At 43.0% G+C, this 18576-nt stretch overlaps 1 protein-coding gene across 3 annotated transcripts in view; it reads left to right on the top strand.

The window, feature by feature from the left end:
• Window positions 1-18576, top strand: part of LOC110978223 (uncharacterized) — a 55328-nt gene that overhangs the window by 21146 nt on the left and 15606 nt on the right. For 2 of the 3 annotated variants that reach the window (XM_022233042.2, XM_087132722.1), the window contains 27 exons: window positions 218-469; window positions 746-985; window positions 1464-1709; window positions 2415-2657; window positions 2935-3174; window positions 3898-4143; window positions 4270-4512; window positions 4696-4932; window positions 5208-5450; window positions 5625-5861; window positions 6082-6327; window positions 6623-6859; window positions 7806-8048; window positions 8388-8630; window positions 8856-9098; window positions 9418-9663; window positions 9842-10084; window positions 10262-10498; window positions 10693-10935; window positions 11076-11318; window positions 12335-12577; window positions 12855-13097; window positions 13972-14214; window positions 16648-16890; window positions 17125-17370; window positions 17893-18138; window positions 18328-18570. In XM_022233042.2, coding sequence (XP_022088734.2) covers window positions 218-469; window positions 746-985; window positions 1464-1709; window positions 2415-2657; window positions 2935-3174; window positions 3898-4143; window positions 4270-4512; window positions 4696-4932; window positions 5208-5450; window positions 5625-5861; window positions 6082-6327; window positions 6623-6859; window positions 7806-8048; window positions 8388-8630; window positions 8856-9098; window positions 9418-9663; window positions 9842-10084; window positions 10262-10498; window positions 10693-10935; window positions 11076-11318; window positions 12335-12577; window positions 12855-13097; window positions 13972-14214; window positions 16648-16890; window positions 17125-17370; window positions 17893-18138; window positions 18328-18570 — 6558 coding nt within the window. The remainder of the gene's footprint in view (window positions 1-217; window positions 470-745; window positions 986-1463; window positions 1710-2414; window positions 2658-2934; window positions 3175-3897; window positions 4144-4269; window positions 4513-4695; window positions 4933-5207; window positions 5451-5624; window positions 5862-6081; window positions 6328-6622; window positions 6860-7805; window positions 8049-8387; window positions 8631-8855; window positions 9099-9417; window positions 9664-9841; window positions 10085-10261; window positions 10499-10692; window positions 10936-11075; window positions 11319-12334; window positions 12578-12854; window positions 13098-13971; window positions 14215-16647; window positions 16891-17124; window positions 17371-17892; window positions 18139-18327; window positions 18571-18576) is intronic. The other variant, XM_087132721.1, reaches the window with a different exon arrangement.

Genomic DNA, 18576 nt, shown 5'->3' on the forward strand with positions numbered 1-18576 from the left:
TGCGTGTCTCGTCGCTGAGGTAAAAACGATTTCCATCTGCAGTCAAGTCTTTGCCCCTCTTTGTAGTGAAGGCTAGGGTATGTTCAATGGCACAGTACATGTATGTCTTGGCATACCAATATTGCTGGTGCTATGCAAAGCATTGTGCAATTGAACGTGACCCTATTGTATGATGGGAGAAATACTGAATTGAACCTCTGTCCTATTTCTTCCCCAGCCACTGACTCGGAGTCCCCAATGGTTGTTATCTGCCCAAATGACACCACGGTGCCAGCAGATCCCGATTCGAATTCCACCGTCGTTACATGGCCGGTGCCCGTCATCACTGACAATGTTGGAGTGACAATGCTGGACTTGACACACCCTAACGAGTCTGTATTCTTTATTGGACCTGCTGTGACCGTGGGTTACACAGCTTCAGATCTGGCTGGTAACACAGCTAGCTGCAATTTCACTGTTACTGTTGTAGGTAAGGAAGTAACATACGTATCAGCTCGCTATCCCTAGGAGTAACCGACCAAAAGATGACCAATTACATGTCCCGGAAGTGCGTAACTTATAATGTAATGGACTTGAGATCTCATGAAAATTTTCAGGGAAGAATGTTTTGCTGCCGAGGTTCCTTCACATATTATCCTATCAAAGGTATTTGAATCAGGACATCTGTTTTTTTCCCCTCCTAGCAAAACTCACCATCAGTTTTCTAAATGTCTCATACATTGCTCATTGTTGGATTTACCCACAGATACCCAGCCACCTATGTTGGTCAACTGCTCGGATGACCTTGTGGAATTTACATCACCAGGCTCAAACGGGATCTACTTAACCATAGATTTACCTGCCATTGTCGAAAATGACATGTACAGGGTCGAGCAACATCCTTATCCGGGTCATTTATTCACGGTTGGGAACACTACAGTCCAGTTCATTGTGCGGGATCGCAGTGGACTGAATGACTCCTGCGAATTTAAGGTCCTGGTAATTGGTAAGTGAGCCAGCATTTCCAATTAAAGTGGTCCTAGTGTTCAGAGGGTGTTTTCTTTCAAGAAGATTGCTCTGAAAGAGCCTAAATTTAGCCAAGTAGCAAACAAGGACCGAGGGCTTCTGCAAGATTGGAGGTCGTTTCAATAGAAATAGCACTGAAGTACTTCACTTGCAGCTAATTTCTTTGCACATCTTGTCGTTGTTGTTTTACGTAGAGATTTTAGTAAATTCCTTGATGGTTAAACCACCACCGAAGAGACTTTTTTCCTTCACATTGTGGCAACTTTTGATTTTTGAACGGAGGGACCCTTATTACAAAATTCAGACTTTGCTTGACAAAACTTGAACATACAACGGTTGATTTGCAAAGTCTATCGTCACGCTACTGATGGGCACAATTTTTTCTTAGACGCATAATTTGAAATTCAGAGTGAAATAATAATGAACTGATAACATTTTCTCGTTTATTTTCATCCTAGATAACCAACCGCCTAGTCTATCCCCTTGTCCCAGTGACATGGAGATCCCAACAGATGCACGTCTAGCCACTGCTAATGTTACTTGGACGGTGCCGTCGGCTACAGACAATGTCGGTGTCGTCAGTTTCACTAACAGTTCAGAACCTGGTGTGGTCGTTGATCTAGGAGACACATTGGAGGTTATATACATGGCATATGATGAGGAAGGGTTTAATGCGACTTGTCAATTCACAATCACCGTAGTTGGTAAGTGATCAGAATGCATCTCGGTTGTTTTTGTGGAGCAATTAGGGAGCCATCTGTCAGCGTTCGGCCTTTTGCAGGATCAGTTACGAATTATACTAGGTGCATTAATTTGTTTGAGCCCATGCAGTGTCATAAGTGTTGTGCTACAATAGTGTCTTCATTGTGACAAAGTTAATGTTCAACACTTGCATATAGCCTCATCTTGGCTAGGCAGGAAATAATATACATACGTGGCTTTGGCCACTTCCAGGGACTTCTTTTTTGCATGTGCTTTTGCCAGCCATAGCCAAGTTATTTGGACATTGCCTGTGGCTCAGTATTGAGAAGGGAAAGCACCTGACCATTCCAGAGCTAAGTGGGTGTGGCATTATTGTTTCAAATCTTTTTACCTGTGCTACAATATTTTTAATTGGCAGTATGTGCTACCAATCAGTGAATTACTAGTTGGGTCTTGTTAAATCAATCATAACTAATTTGCTCAGTTAGACAGCTGTGGTAATTGGATATGAAATTATTATAAATTGGCAAAGATTTTGCTGTTGATTGCTGAAACTTAGTCATTTCTGTTTTCATCTAGGTAATGTAGATCTCATCTGGTGATTAAACAGTGATCCTTAACTTTGCTTGACTTGAGTTTCAGGAAAATAAAATCACACCTAGTGGGTTAGTGCTTAAAATTGATTGTGGCCACTTATTTGTTAATAGATGAAGAAGATCCGGATATCCAGAACTGTACTGGAGATGTTTATGTCAACACAACAGCAGGTGAAGCCACAGGCGTAGCTAACTGGGAGGAACCCACCGCTACTGACAACTCGGGAACGGTCACGCTAACTGCGTCCATTAGACCAGGGGCTGTGCTAGGTATTGGATCGACCCCCAATACCTACATCGCTCTTGATGGCTCGGGCAACACACAGCTTTGCAAATTTCAAATTATTGTCCAAGGTATGTGTACAGAAGGGGTTTTCAAGCAGCACCATTCAGGTTTTCCTACAGGTCATCGTTTATACAGAGTAGAATTCATTAATAGTAATGTAACCAATACTGATTCCAACAAAGGCAAAGTGTGAAGGTTGCTCTTTCTATAAGAATCATTGCATTGTTGTCAATAGGACTCAAGCAGTCAATCAGTAAACCAGCCAAGTAGCTGATCAATTGATATGTGTTCCAATCAGTTTATTTTAGGGGTTCAACAATCAGTGCACTTGTGTTTTCTTTTCAGATTTTGAACGTCCAAATTTGACAATGTGCCCAGATGACATCTATATGTTCACGTATCCGGGTACCAACATATCAATATCATGGACACCACCAATGGTAAAAGACAATTCTGGAGACGTAACCGTCTCATCCAATTACAATCCTGGGGAGGAGTTTGCGAACGGCACGTACACTGTGACGTACACAGCCACCGACGGATCTGGCAATGTGGGCAGCTGTTCCTTTGTCATCCAAATAAACTGTAAGTAATTTTTGATGTCACCATTGGACTCTTTTACGTTCTACATCAGTTTTGCAACCTTGGCTGTAAAGCACAAACTTCAAGATTCAGAAGGTTTTGACTTCCCAACTCTTTAGAGACCCTAAGTCAGAATGATGGAGTTTTCTGCCTCGGAGCCGAGGTTAAATTCTCTTCAGTCGGACCTTGAGTGTTTGGTACCCTGTCTTTTTTTAGTACTTTACAGTAAGATCCAAGCCCGGTGTTGCAGAATGATCCCTAGTTTGTAATATTTCCCACCTGCGCTATGGACACATCCGTCTTGCCATTTACATCAACTTACATTGCACAGTCACTATACACGTATCCATGTACTCAGCTGTGCAGCACACAGCCCATTACTTGCCAAGAGTCGGTGTACAGGGTTAGAGATTCCATGAAAGGACGAGGTTTTAGCAAAGTTTCAAATACATCAACAGATTTTGCATTTTCTTGTGTGAAATATTTCCAATGCCTGGGAGCAGCAAAAACAAAGGATCTCCAAGAGTAACATTTGCTCTACTTTAAGAATGGTCATGTGTCAACTTGTCCTGTGAACTACGCAGATTACATAACTGAGATTTTAGTTCTGTCAGCTTGGAAAACATGCAAAGCTTTATATGCAATCAGAAGTAACTTTAATGCAGTTCCTTATAATAGGCAGCCAGTGTAATGGATAAATTGAGATGCCTTTTTCTTTGATTGTAGCCACGGATACCGAGCCACCCATGATCCAGTGTCCTGATGATATCGTCCTTCCTGCTGACAACGGCAGTGACTCCACAGTAGTGACTTGGCCCCCGCCACCATATATGGACAATAACAGAGTGATCTTAGTCAATGTCACTCGGGAAAATGGTAGTTTGTTCTACCTTGGAACCGAAGTTGTGACATACACAGTCTATGACGTCCTCTTTAACAACGACACCTGCAGCTTCAACGTCACTATTTTAGGTAAAACCAAAGGTCAATTTTAAATGAAATCTGCTTGAAGAAAATGTAAAAGATTAATATGCACTCGTGAGCTGTTGCCTTGAAGAATTCCTTGGTTATTTCTTTCTTGTTTAAACCTCTCCGCAGACACGCAAGATCCAATGATTGTTAATTGCCCAAGCGGTGCCAATGGCACAACTGATGTAGGTCTACCCCAAGGCACTGTCTCCTGGAATGAGCCAGTGATCTCAGATAACTCTGGCTCTGTCAACGTTGACCTGTCTCACCAAGTGGGATCAAAGTTCCCTGTAGGAACCATTGAGGTCACTTACCTTGTCACGGATAATTCCTCCAATTCTGCAATATGCTCATTCAACGTCACCGTCACAGGTATGTCATTCGTTTTGTAGTATTTGTTACTCTGTGCAAGAAATTCTTGTTCCTTAGCTATATTACTAGAATTTGTGGCATAAATTTGTACTTTCATTCAATCTTGGACTATTAAACCCCTTAGATTTGTGTTTGAATAGTGTATTTAAATGCTGACTTTTCTTGTTGGCTTTGTGTCTTAAGATGATGAGAGCCCAGTGTTTGATTGTCCAATGGACTTCACCAATGGTACCCTGCCTGGACGTGATGTAGGCACATTCTCTGTAGCCCCAGCTGTCACCGATAATGTCAACGTGTCTTACTCCAACTTCACTCATCGACCAGGAGATGAACTGGTCATTGGGAAAACCGACATTGTCTATTACGCTCGGGATGCAGCAGGCAATGAGGCTATCTGCCAGTTTACCGTCACAATTGAAGGTGGGGTTATTCACCTTGAATTCCTCTCTTGTCTGAACGTTTCCTCATAATGAATCATTTTTGTGCTATGCGCTCCTCTCAACATATGCCTTGTTTGAACAAACTGAACTTGGACGACACTTGCTTGATTTTAAGAACGTAAGTACTGTATATGATTTACTGCATTGGTTAAGCAGTGCCACAGAATTTTTTCATTTGACAGAGTGAAATCCGAAGTTTGCCTTGGTTTCAGATGGTATGCAAATGTGTGTGTTTAATTTGATTTGCCCTTTCAGATGATGAGAAACCGCAGATTTTAAACTGTACAGCTGAAGTGTATGCTAATGCAAGTCTGGGAACCAAAATGGCTTACGTTGTGTGGCCTCAACCCACGGCTATTGACAACACTGGCATTGTGACACTGACGGATGACATCCCGTCAAACAACTTGTTCAGCATTGGTGTCAACACTGTCACCTATGGCGCAATAGATGGTGCGGGCAATGTTGAAACATGCACCACCGCCGTTAATGTCCTTGGTAAGTTGACCAGTTTCGGAAGTATTTGACGATTTCATCGGATCAGTAAAACTTGATAGAAATTCCATGAAAATTGGTCTCTGCCAAGGGGAGACCTTTTATTCAGTAGCTTTGTCTTTTATGTGTTTTAGTAAATGCAGTAATTCAAAAGGATTTTTCTTTACTTCCATGTAGATGTCGAGGACCCGATGGTTGTTTGCCCAAGGAACATTGAAGTTTTCGCAGACAACGGTACAACCATTCGTCTCAATTGGAGTATGCCTATAGCTAGTGATAACTCGGGCATATTCACAGTAAACTCAAACCGTCCACTCAACTCTGAGTTTGCAGTCGGCACCCATTACATTACAATCACAGTCACCGACCGGGCTGGAAACACTGCCAACTGTACATTCAGTGTCATCGTCTACCGTGAGTAGTCGCAACTCATTTTTAGGGTTCAAAGAGTGGGTCAAAGGCTTTGTATAAGTTGCCAACTTTTACTAGAAAGTACGTAGTGGGATACCAGATAGTTGATCAATAAATATTTGATAAATTCCTTTCAAGAATTTCAAGAGACTTAAAGGAACGCATTGCAGGGAAGAGTGCTATTTTTTGTAAAATTGATTTGGAATTTTTTTTTTTTTTACAGCAACGGACACTGAAGTGCCCATCATCATCTGCCCGCAAAACGTCATCAGAACTACTGACCCAAGAGTTAACTACACCAATGTAACTTGGGAGGCTCCGGAGTACCGTGACAACCAGGAAGTCACTGTTATTGAGGTTGATTATCAGAACGGTAGTCAGTTCTTCCTGGGGACCACCGAAGTCACGTATTTCATTGCCGACCGAATGGGAAACAATGCATCTTGCTCTTTTAATGTGACTGTGCTAGGTGAGCAGCACATTTTCTGATGTCAGCAGGCAAAATACCTGAACGTCTCATATATAAGAATACCAAACACCAAACTGCGGCATGTGAAAGGAGTGTCTAACAGAAATTGCTTCTATGAATTGCTTTTATTCTCTGAAAAAAATTGTACCCTGGTGTTTCTTGTGGAACTGAAAGAAATCATTTCTCAGATGTACATTGAGCACTGCTCTTTTGAAGAGATTTCTACAAGTTGATGATTTCTGGATTGTCGGCTCTCGTTGCAATTAATTTATTTTGCACTCGCTCTCCCAATTAGATGACGAAGATCCTTTCTTTGTGAGCTGTCCATCTGATGTCGTCCTTCTGGCCAGCCAGTCTAGAGTTTATCTCTGGTCCCCGCCCAACGTCACTGACAACTCAGGAAGACCCATCAATGTTACCAGTAACTACCCCTTGGGCACTGAGTTCCCGTACGGGGGGAGTATTGTTGTCTTCATAGCTGAGGATGAAAGTGGAAACACTGCTAGCTGTAACTTCACAATCTTTGCTGAAGGTAAACCATCAAAGTGTGTCAGTAAAGTGTTCTAATAAAGGAACACGGACTAGAGTTACGAGTCATCACTGCCAAGCACAGTTCCTCTTTTCACAGTAGGACCCCTTGCCCACATGCTGCATAAACCAAAGTAGAGCCACAAATCCTGGCTCTCAAGCTAGCCTGATTGTGACTTCAGATCCAATTCCAGCCTGTGCTTGCATACATCCCAGTGACTCACTTTGTGGTAGTCATGTGACCACAAAAGGAAAGGTCAAATTGTGCACCGCCCTATGACCATGGTAGATTAAAAACACAAATGTTTTGCTAAAATAAAAGTACAGTGTTTATTCTTTTGTTGCTTATTTATTATTAGAAGAGACAACTCTAAGTAACAACAGAAAATCTTAGAAAAGTGATGATTTGTAAGCAAAACTATGCACTTTAGAGTGAGTGAAAAGGGAAATTGCCACATGGCTCATTCTGTAAATTTGGGGTCCAAAATGGACATATTTTCATCCCTGTTTAATACCATCTGACACATTTGACAAGGGATGTGTCACTGAAATTGATTTCAAACTATTTTTATTTGTTTTAGCAGGAAATTTGCAGTACTTAGTCAGTCTTGGAAATGAAACAATGAGTTCTGAACATTAAAAATAAAATGTCAGACATAACAGGGATGGGAAAAAAATTGGACCCCAGATTTATATAATGACCCACATGACATTTCCACCACAGAGTGAGTTGATTTTGATTCCATGTAGTACATACATGTTGTTGGCTTGCTATTATCTGTGACTCAGAAACTTTTATTGGCTTGAAATTCAGAAAACTTCAGTTTTTGCTCCACTCCCAGAAATTCTAGTTATTGAGATTTTATGGCAGTTAAATTGACATAACTTCAAGATTCTTGTTGTTTCATTTCAGTCTCACTTTTGATGTTCTTGATTTGATATCATTGCAGACTCGGAACCTCCCACGTTACTCAACTGTTCCAGTAACATTGAGTTGTACCTCTACAACGGTAGCACCAATGCCACAGCAACCTGGAATGAAACGGTGTTTTCTGATAACAGCGGCAACTTCACTGTCACTCAGGAGTACTTCCCAGGATATGCATTTCCATTTGGCAACACAGAAGTTGTGATTAATGCCACCGATGCAGCCGGCAACTCAGCCAGTTGTGTTTTCAATGTCACTGTTTTTGGTAAGTCGGGACTGTTGCCAGCTACTTGTTGCCGTTCTCAGTGTCGGGAAAGAATTTAATATGTTGATCTGATAGAATACAGAAAAAAAATTGAAATGTGAATAAGTATGACAGGCATCACTTAGATGTCTTGAAGTGATTATGTGCCACAGATCAAGGCGCGAATAGAAACTTCACACCGCATTGGCACCGTCCAGTTTGTACACTTTATCCATAAACAAGCCCTTGTGAGTAGGCCACACATTGCCAGTCACTGTGTCTTGGTGGTGGTATACTTTTTAGTCAAAATCTTGATTATGCCCCTCCCTGATTCACACCTCTTGTCTTCAATGTTCCCAGATCTCTCCCCGCCTGTAATTCTGAATTGTCCCAACAACTTTAGCATCGTGGAGAATGTCTCCCTACCAAATATCACGTGGCCGGCTGTTCAGGCTGTGGACAACGTTGAGGTGGCATCTCTGATTCCGACCAGAGATCCCAGTACCCTGTTCCCGGTTGGTGTCACTGAAGTTACCTACATCGCCGCAGACACATCCGGAAACACCAACGTGGAGAGCTGCACTTTCTATGTTGAAGTCATTGGTAAGATCCTGCTCAATCATTAAATCAACATGTTCAAATTGCAGCTTGAATTTACTGGGATCCAGGGACTGTTTACCCCTTGCGTTTGTAAACTGACCAACGAAAACACCTGTTCTGTTGTATTCATTTAGGTTTGCCTATTTCCCGAGTGTGTGCTCAAGAACTTCCGCCCTTCCTTTTTCGCTACTTGGTCATTTGAAATGGTTATTTCATTCATCCTTGCAGACAATGTGCCACCAGTGTTTGTGACTTGTCCGAGTGATATAACTGTTTCAAACGATCCTGGTCGACCTGGAGCCTCTGTCAACTGGACAGTTCCTATTGTCATGGACAATGCCGATGTGACTGTCTTTGAGTCGACCCACCAACCTAATGCCAACTTTTCGCTGGGAATGACGGACGTGACTTACAGGATTTCTGATGCTGCAGGCAACAACAACACGTGTACCTTTACCATCACAGTAATTGGTAAGCCAAAAAAGAGGAAACAGTGGCCTAATATTTCAGCAAAGTACGTCTTTCACGGTTTACGTCAGCATTTCATTTACATGAATAATCATACTGTCCAGTTTTACATATTGGCTCTCAGATGTTTTCTCAAGTTTAATTGTAGTTATTAAATTATGTGTGTACTTTTTTCGAAAACTTTTCAAACAGATATTAATGTTATCAGAAAAAATAGAAAAGTCTGTGGGCAAAGTTTGTTTTATTCTGGCAGTTTGATATTTGAACAAGAACCAAAATGTTCGTGCTGTCAAGTTTGAGTGTCTCTGTTGTACGCCCCCAGATGATGAAGATCCTGTCTTTCAAAATTGCCCTGTCAATATCACCACGGAGACAGATCCAGGTAGCAATATGGCCGTCGTCACCTGGGACCCATTGGTTGTCACTGACAACAGTGGTGCCACTATAACTCCAACCAGCGCCAGCCGATCGGGCGACTCTTTTGGAATTGGTTCGTCGCCGGTGATGTTTGTAGCAATAGACCCAGACAGCAACATTGGACGCTGCAATTTTGAAGTCATCGTTGTTGGTAGGTCTCAGGTCTGGTGTAATATCTGTGCTTGAGTATGCCTCCCTATTTTTGCCATCTTTGAAATTGCTGTTTTATATTGAATTAGTTTTAGTTTTACTTTTAAATCAGACGTTCTCCAATTAGTGTGATGTTTACCATCCTATTCGTTTGCTAATTGCCATTATTTTCTCACCAGACAAAGAGCCACCGATGTTCTCCATTTGTCCCTCGGATCAGGAAGGAATCATTATTGGAGATGGCAATATGACATTTGTGAACTGGACAGACCCTGTTGCCGAGGATAACTCGGGCTCTGTCAATGTCACGGCACTGACACGAACGCAGGGAGAGTTTGTTATTGGCACAGCTCCTGTCATCTACATAGCGACAGATCCATATGGAAACACGGCCAGTTGCTCCTTCAATGTGACCGTTTTTGGTGAGTATGAACTTCGATGAGGTTAGAAGTCATGTCAAATGATTTGCCTCGATAGCCAATCTTTCACTGATTCCTAAAATTGCCTCTCCCCAAGGAAGAACAAATTTTCTTTGTGCATGAAATCTGTTTATGGAGTAATGGACCACCGTTTTGTTTTCATTTTGTTGGTCGGATCAGCTCTGAATACGCTCATGATAGCCTGTCCGCCAGATGTCCGTGTCCCCGCTGACCTGGATTCCAACAGCACCTTAGTGTCATGGCCACTACCGATGTACAACGCCAGCATTACGGCAGATCTGACTTCCACCCGCCCTATCAATAGTTCATTTGAAGTGGGTCGGGCTGTAGTCGTATATACCGTCAGGGGGATTAATGGAGACAATGCAAGTTGTGATTTCTTTGTAACTGTCACAGGTAGGAATCAAAGAAGTCTGTCTTCTTGCTGTTTTTCTTGTAATCCCAATAAATAGTTTGTGAATGGCTCTGTTCAGTTCATCTCTTATTTCCTGAAACTATGACTCTTTGACGCCCAAGTTTCTAGCATTTTTTTTCATCTCTAGCTTTTTGTTTAACCCTTGGCATTTTCTTAATATTATTTGCTCCTACAGATGACCAAAGCCCAGTCTTTACGTCATGTCCGTCAAATGTCGTTGGTAGCACCTCCCCTGCACTGGCCACTGGTACCATGTTTTGGGTGGTCCCAGTTGCTACCGATAATGTTGGTGTGAAAAACTTGACTTTCAACTTTGAACCAACGGATCTGTTCCCCATCGGACCTACCCTGGTGACATACACAGCCATCGATGCTGCAGGCAATACCGAGAGCTGCTCGTTTAATGCCACTGTTGTTGGTAATTAGATTTTCAAACTCGCATACTAATTTTAGGTGTCACCAGCGACAACTCTCTCATTATAATTACCCCTAAGTTTAGACATATGCTAGCTATTGTACCCATTGGTGATGTTCTGCTTGACTCTTTTTCTGTCTTAGATGGTGAGGATCCATCGTTCACATTTTGCCCCACAAACATTGAGTTTACCACTAACGCCAACGGTGCAATTGTTGTACCTACCTGGGGTATGCCCAATGCCACTGATAATGCTGGCCCACCGATGCTGACAAGTGACTACAATCTGACCAGGCTGGCAGTTGGCTCCACAACATTGATAACATTTACTGCAGTTGATGAGGCTGGTAATGAAGCCACCTGTATGTTCAACATCACTGTCATCGGTGAGTGTAATAGCAAACAATTTTGTAGATAAAGGAGTTCTTGACTTCGTCCATTTGTATTAATGATCAAAAAGTTCCATTGGCTTATGCAAAATAAAGGGGAGAGGATTTAGAATGCATTAATTGAAACTCTTCAACAGGTTTATATAAAAAAACTATGTTTGCATTTGTTCTGGCAGTAGATATTTAGCTGTTAACGGCAAATTTAACTGAGCGATACCTCACCGAATACATGCACAGTAATTGCTTTTTAGGACTTAAAACTCTTGCCTTGACAGATCTTAGTCTGGTTCTGCGCCAACATCGTCATTGTGACTTTGTATTCACAAGGCGGGATTCAGACCATGTTACGATTTTGGACGTTTTGCCGTTAAAATTTCTCCAGTTCCATAAATCAGAAATAGAAACTTGAATGTTCTGTAATTTAATGTTGTAGTTGATTTAAAGATCACAAAAGAAGAAAATGTTTAAGTTTGGGGGTGAAAAAACAATGGACAGCAGCTGGGGATCGAATGCAGCTCGGAGTGCATGGTGATCTCAAGACGTGTGCAACCCACTAAATCACCCTACTTGGAGTTTAGTAGAAATTTATAACCTTCAAAAGTCATTCTCGTGTGTATATATACCAAAGAGGGGGCTATCTACTTGTAGCTGGCTAAACATTTAGTTGAATTTGCCGGCAAATGTCAACATCCACTGCAAATGTCAACAATTTTTGTTTTTCCTCGAGGTCAACAGAAAAACACATTGGGACCAAAAAACTACTTGTTGAATGTTACTATGGCTACTATAGAACCACCAGTCGTTCAAAATCCAACATCTGGTTTTTGCGGTGTCTTGGTTGATTTTAGAACTGTACACCCCGACTATTGTTGGTATACACATCATTTCATAAACCCAACGTCTTTGAAATGTAGACATGCCAAAAAGAACTTCTTAATTGCTTTATTGGTGCATTTAGGTTTTTGGGAAAGCTAGAGCTATTAAAGGGTATTTCCTTCTCCATTGTTTACCAGATGGAACTCCACCAGCCATTTTCAGCTGCCCCATGGATATGGTCATTTCCACGGATCCGGGCTTGGCTACGGCTCTGGCTAACTGGACAGAGCCCACGGCAACGGACAATTATCAACTGGTTAGCTTTGAGCCGGATGTGCAGCCACTGACCAACTTGACGCTTGGTCCAACTAAGGTTACATACACCGCTGTGGATTCTGTGGGCCTGACTGCCCAGTGCGAGTTCAATGTCACTGTTGAAGGTAAAAAAGAGAAATTGCAGGACCCTACCCAGGGAACTGTGCCAGTTGCTTGATGTTTAGCCTGGGTCTTCAAACAACCTTTGTTGGTTTTAGAACAACTTTCTCTGACTTTTCGTTTAAAGTTTTTTAACCACCGAAGGTTGACCATTTACTTTTCCATTGAGTCGAACTGTATCTAACTATCTCCAAAAGTCTGCTAAAGCCGACCGAAACAATAAAATCCCCTTTTCCAAACAAGATGTAAACCTGATTCTTCACTGGTTCTTTTATTCCGCAGACCAAGAGCAGCCGACGATTTCCATTTGTCCCGTCAATGCAGTTGGAACGAGCAGTCCCGGGGCGAATAATGGCAGTGTGTTTTGGATTGCACCAACAGCTAATGACAACGTTGGCGTCGTTTCGTTCGACTCCAACTACCAGCCAAATGACGTGTTACCAGTTGGCTCCCGGAAGGTTGTCTATACTGCTGTAGATGCCGCAGGCAATGTGGCAAGATGCGAATTTGACGCCATTGTGGCAGGTAAAAAAAAAGGCAGTTCAACAATGGAAGATGGTAGATATTTTCTATCAAGAGGCTTCACTGAGTAGACATTATTATTACACCTTATAAATATTCATGAGCAAATTGTAGCCTAACAATGGCCGATATTTTGCCTCATGTCCGATAAGTAGAATTGATACATGCTGCGGTGACATCTCAGTTGAGTGTCCATCTCACTGCTGTGCAGTAGGAGTTTTTCTGGTAGCACCAAAACTTGCCTCTGAAAACCTGCCTTATGTTCGTGCAGTTTGTGGCATGTAATCTTAACAGAGCCAGTCTGTTTTAGTGCTTGTCAGAGGCACTGAGCTCTGAAGTTCAGAAGTAAATCATGTGTTAACCTTGAATTTGTTATTTTGTCAATTTGCTCATAAAGAATTTTATGAGGTGCAGTGTAAAACAAATTCAGCGTACTTTATTGCCAGAAAGTTGTAGGTATTTGGCCCTCTTTGTAGGTCAGCTAGATCACCTCCCTCTGCTTCGCATCAGGAAGGAGCTGACCTGTACCTTCAGACCAGTCATTCCCACTTCTTCCTCTCCAACTATGCTTTACCCTACTTACCTATTGGACGGTTTTGGGTGGTTGGGTTAATGAAACATGTTTTAATCTTGAAGATCTCATAGTGTCCTAGTTGTCCATTAGTTTGCCAAATTTGCTCTTAATATTCTTCTTTTATCTCTTCGTCTGTAATTTATGCAGTCAATGTCACACTCATTGACTTGTGAGTGCAACCTTAATGGATTATAAAGAAGTTAGTTTGGGTGGACTGCAGCAGTCACAAAATAAATTGTATTGACTGCGATCATGAATTATTGGGTACCAAGTTCACGTATCTCCCTTTTCCTGATTTCCCAGATGTGGAGGATCCGGTCTTTACATTCTGCCCGGCTGATTTGGAGATAACAACGGGCGCAAATGGTTCTTACGTCATTCCAATGTGGGACATGCCAAACGTAACTGATAATGCAGGACCTCCGACGGTGACAAATGATTACAATGGTCAGCCATTGATGGTTGGCACGGTAACCACCATTACATACACAGCCGTGGATGCTTTCAATAACATGGACATCTGTATGTTTGATATAACGGTTGTTGGTGAGTGAAAGCCTCCCTTTTTTTCATGTTTTTTCTTGGAAGCTAAACTCCGAGAAAAAGAGAAGCAGATCCAATCAAGTTCAAGTGACATTGCCTGAAGTGTTGTATTCGAGTCCATCACAAGTCCCTGTAAGTCCCTCACAAGTCCTGTAAGTCCCTTACAAGTCCCTGTAAGTCCCTCACAAGTCCCTGTAAGTCCCTCACAAGTCCCTGTAAGTCCCTCACAAGTCCCTGTAAGTCCCTCACACGTCCCTGTAAGTCCCTTACAAGTCCATCAAAAGCCATTCAGTCTGAAGCCAATTCACAAGTTATTCAAATGAGCTGTGACAAAGCATTCTCTTGTATCAAGATGTATTTTTGCGTTGGGGAGATGTTAATTATATATAACGGGTTTGCCCTTACCCAACGTATATTTATAAGCACTGTATGCTCAGTGCTTGTCCGAGAGCTTGCGAAAAAAACCTCACAAGCTTACTCGGGTGGGACTCGAACCCACGACCTCCTGCTTACTAGTGCAGATGTCTTAACCACTCGACCACCGAGCTTGCCGGGGTCGGCTGGCCGGTCCGAGTCAAATGAAGCAGCGGGTACCGCGAACTATTATCAAGATGTATTTTTGCGTTGGGGAGATGTTAATTATATATAACGGGTTTGCCCTTACCCAACGTATATTTATAAGCACTGTATGCTCAGTGCTTGTCCGAGAGCTTGCGAAAAAAACCTCACAAGCTTACTCGGGTGGGACTCGAACCCACGACCTCCTGCTTACTAGTGCAGATGTCTTAACCACTCGACCACCGAGCTTGCCGGGGTCGGCTGGCCGGTCCGAGTCAAATGAAGCAGCGGGTACCGCGAACTATTATCAAGATGTATTTTTGCGTTGGGGAGATGTTAATTATATATAACGGGTTTGCCCTTACCCAACGTATATTTATAAGCACTGTATGCTCAGTGCTTGTCCGAGAGCTTGCGAAAAAAACCTCACAAGCTTACTCGGGTGGGACTCGAACCCACGACCTCCTGCTTACTAGTGCAGATGTCTTAACTAACATCTCCCCAACGCAAAAATACATCTTGATAATAGTTCGCGGTACCCGCTGCTTCATTTGACTCGGACCGGCCAGCCGACCCCGGCAAGCTCGGTGGTCGAGTGGTTAAGACATCTGCACTAGTAAGCAGGAGGTCGTGGGTTCGAGTCCCACCCGAGTAAGCTTGTGAGGTTTTTTTCGCAAGCTCTCGGACAAGCACTGAGCATACAGTGCTTATAAATATACGTTGGGTAAGGGCAAACCCGTTATATATAATTAACATCTCCCCAACGCAAAAATACATCTTGATAATAGTTCGCGGTACCCGCTGCTTCATTTGACTCGGACCGGCCAGCCGACCCCGGCAAGCTCGGTGGTCGAGTGGTTAAGACATCTGCACTAGTAAGCAGGAGGTCGTGGGTTCGAGTCCCACCCGAGTAAGCTTGTGAGGTTTTTTTCGCAAGCTCTCGGACAAGCACTGAGCATACAGTGCTTATAAATATACGTTGGGTAAGGGCAAACCCGTTATATATAACATTCTCTTGTAATTGTTCACCCTCATGCCAAAGACTGGCTTTGCGAAAGGACTTGTGACTGGACTTGTGACCGGACTTGTGAAGGGACTTGCGAAAGGACCTGTGATGGACTCGAATACAACACTGGTTGCCCGAAGCTTCTTGTACCGGGGTACCCAGTTTCGGGCACATAGGCTGTATACACAAAGCCGGGGAGCCCGAAATTGGACAAAAGAGCTGGGCCTTATAACAAAAGACCATACTTGGAAACAAAAGACCAAGCTGTTGGTTATTGTTTTGAAAGATTATACCACTGTTTGTGGCATTCAGTGCTCGCGAATTACCATCAGGGACAAAAGCACTCCAGTGATGAGCGATACAATACCGCTGCATTCTAATCTGGCCCCTATTGAAAAGACGCCAGCCGTGCACTGTGCCGGTTTCGGGAACAAAAGAAAATTACGTTACACTGCACAATCTGGGCTCTTTTTACAAGGCAGCTGGCCTGGCTGAAATACTCGGGTGTCAGTAGATGTTATCTGTCAGATTAGAGTAGCCACAAGACAGTCATTCATGTGGGTGTAAACGTCCAGTAAATAAAGTTGTGAATTTTCACAGAATTTTAAAAAAATGAAAAATTACCCGGCCCAGCAGAATCCACATCGATAAATGGGCCCAGCGTGAAGTGGTTAATCAGCACTGATGCTTGACTTGATTCTTCAAACTTTTAAAATGTAGCAGCAGTGTATAACCGTGAGTTTTCCAGAAGTAACTTGTGTCAAAGTGTAGTTACTGGGTCTGCTAGAGTTGCTGTAGAGGTATTGAAAACATTGTAAACTGAAATAGTCATTTTTAGAACTTGATGTGTAATTTTTTGTGTGAATGCATAGACGGAACAGCGCCAACCATCATGAATTGTCCTGATGACGTCACTGTCCCTAACACACCCAACTTGGCAACGGGCCAAGCCAATTGGACAGCGCCTGTCGCCGATGACAACGTAAGAGTAGTCAACTTCACATCTGACTTCAACTCTGGTGATGTGTTTGACATTGGAACAACTGAGGTTACCTATACTGCCACGGACAGTCTGGGGTTGACAGCTGTATGCCAGTTTAATGTCACCGTGGAGGGTGAGAAAATGTTGAATACCTTAAACAAGCAATAACTTAAAACATCTGAAGAGTTACGTGGTCTTAACTATTATATGATATCGGAGAGAATTGGAAGTCAGACTAATAGATTTTCTCGTTTTGGTATCAACCCTCCTTCCTGGACACAATTTCTACAACCTCCCTCCCTGCATATTTTGCTCCTCCCCATACATTCCTTCCCCCCTCCCCCCATCACCTCTTCGCACCACACAGATGTGGAACCGCCAGTCCTCACAAACTGTCCCAACACCCTAGGAGGCTCGACTTCACTGGGCAAACCTAATGCCACAGTGTTCTGGCCCAGTCCATCAGCATCTGATAACTCCATGAGGAGCGTGGCGTTGGATTCCAACTACCGGCCCAATGATGAATTCCCTATCGGTGTATCCATCGTCATCTACACTGCCACCGATCAGAGTGGCAATTCGGACAACTGTTCATTTGAAGTGACAGTTGTGGGTAGGTTTTTGGCATAACAGGAAGTCGGACAGTTTGCCGTGGAGATAGGTCTTCCTCTTGAGGCCTCACATTAATTAAACTCTCTGTAACATCGTACCTTTCCTTTGTCTCATCTTACAGCTTCATAGGAAATACAAGTGCATCTGTGTCTCCTTGAAAGTTCTGGGAATTTGTCCAGACATTCTTTTGTAACAAATCTTTGTACGTTTAGCTTTATTATCACCTTAAACCCTTCTATGCATAGATGCACTCTCAACACAGTTGTCCTATCAGTCAAAATCAGTAAAGTAACACGATATGTCTATGTACTGCACATGGGAAGTGGAAGGAATTTTTGTCTGTTTTTGACGGTTACAGCAAAAGGAGGGTTTAATCTGTTTGTTTCTGCTTGGTGTGGTTTCTTTCAATCCCAAGCTGTGTCATTTGTTCAGAGTTGTTTAATTCAACTTCTGTCTGCTTTCCTCGTAATTAATCACAGTGACAGGAGTGAGCAAAGTCTTTTATTTTGCATACCCCTCCCAGACATTGAGATACCCGTTTTCACCTTCTGCCCGGATGACATCACCTTGAACCTAGAGAATCTTGGAGACTTGTCTGTCGTCCCATCTTGGGACCTTCCTGTTGCCACGGACAACGCTGGCCCCCCTAATGTCACCTCTGACTACACGGGTGGGGCGTTTGATGTGAATACGACCACTTTGGTAACCTACACAGCGGTAGATTCGTCTGGTAACCCAGCGACGTGCAGCTTCAGCGTCACCATAGTGGGTGAGTCTTGCAGAAATCACTTGGACAGGTTTCAGTTGGTACAGCAAGCAGTGGTTTTTCTAGGCTTCATTCTCAATTGATTCGTGCTCTCAGCTTCCATCATAACTGAAAAGTTCTTGTCGTCCACTGTTTGGGTTTGAGGTTGGCCCCTTTTTTTTAAAATTAGGATTTAAAAATTTCTCTCTGCAGATGCTGTTGCCCCCAAGATTGCAGGCTGTCCTCCCAGCTTTGTTGTGAACACCACCCAAAACATGGCCACAGGTGTTGCCGACTGGACAGAACCATCGGCCTCAGACGACCAAGAAGTGGTCAGTTTTGTGGCCAGTCATACCCCACCATTGACACTCCCAGTCGGAGACATCGTTGTCAACTACACAGCAACTGACAACCAGGGCTTTGTGACAGTTTGTGAATTCACCATCATTGTGCAAGGTTTGT

Source organism: Acanthaster planci, linkage group LG02, assembly GCF_054643075.1.
Source record: "Acanthaster planci isolate LZ-2023a linkage group LG02, COTS_SCS, whole genome shotgun sequence".
NCBI classification, from domain to species: domain Eukaryota; kingdom Metazoa; phylum Echinodermata; class Asteroidea; order Valvatida; family Acanthasteridae; genus Acanthaster; species Acanthaster planci.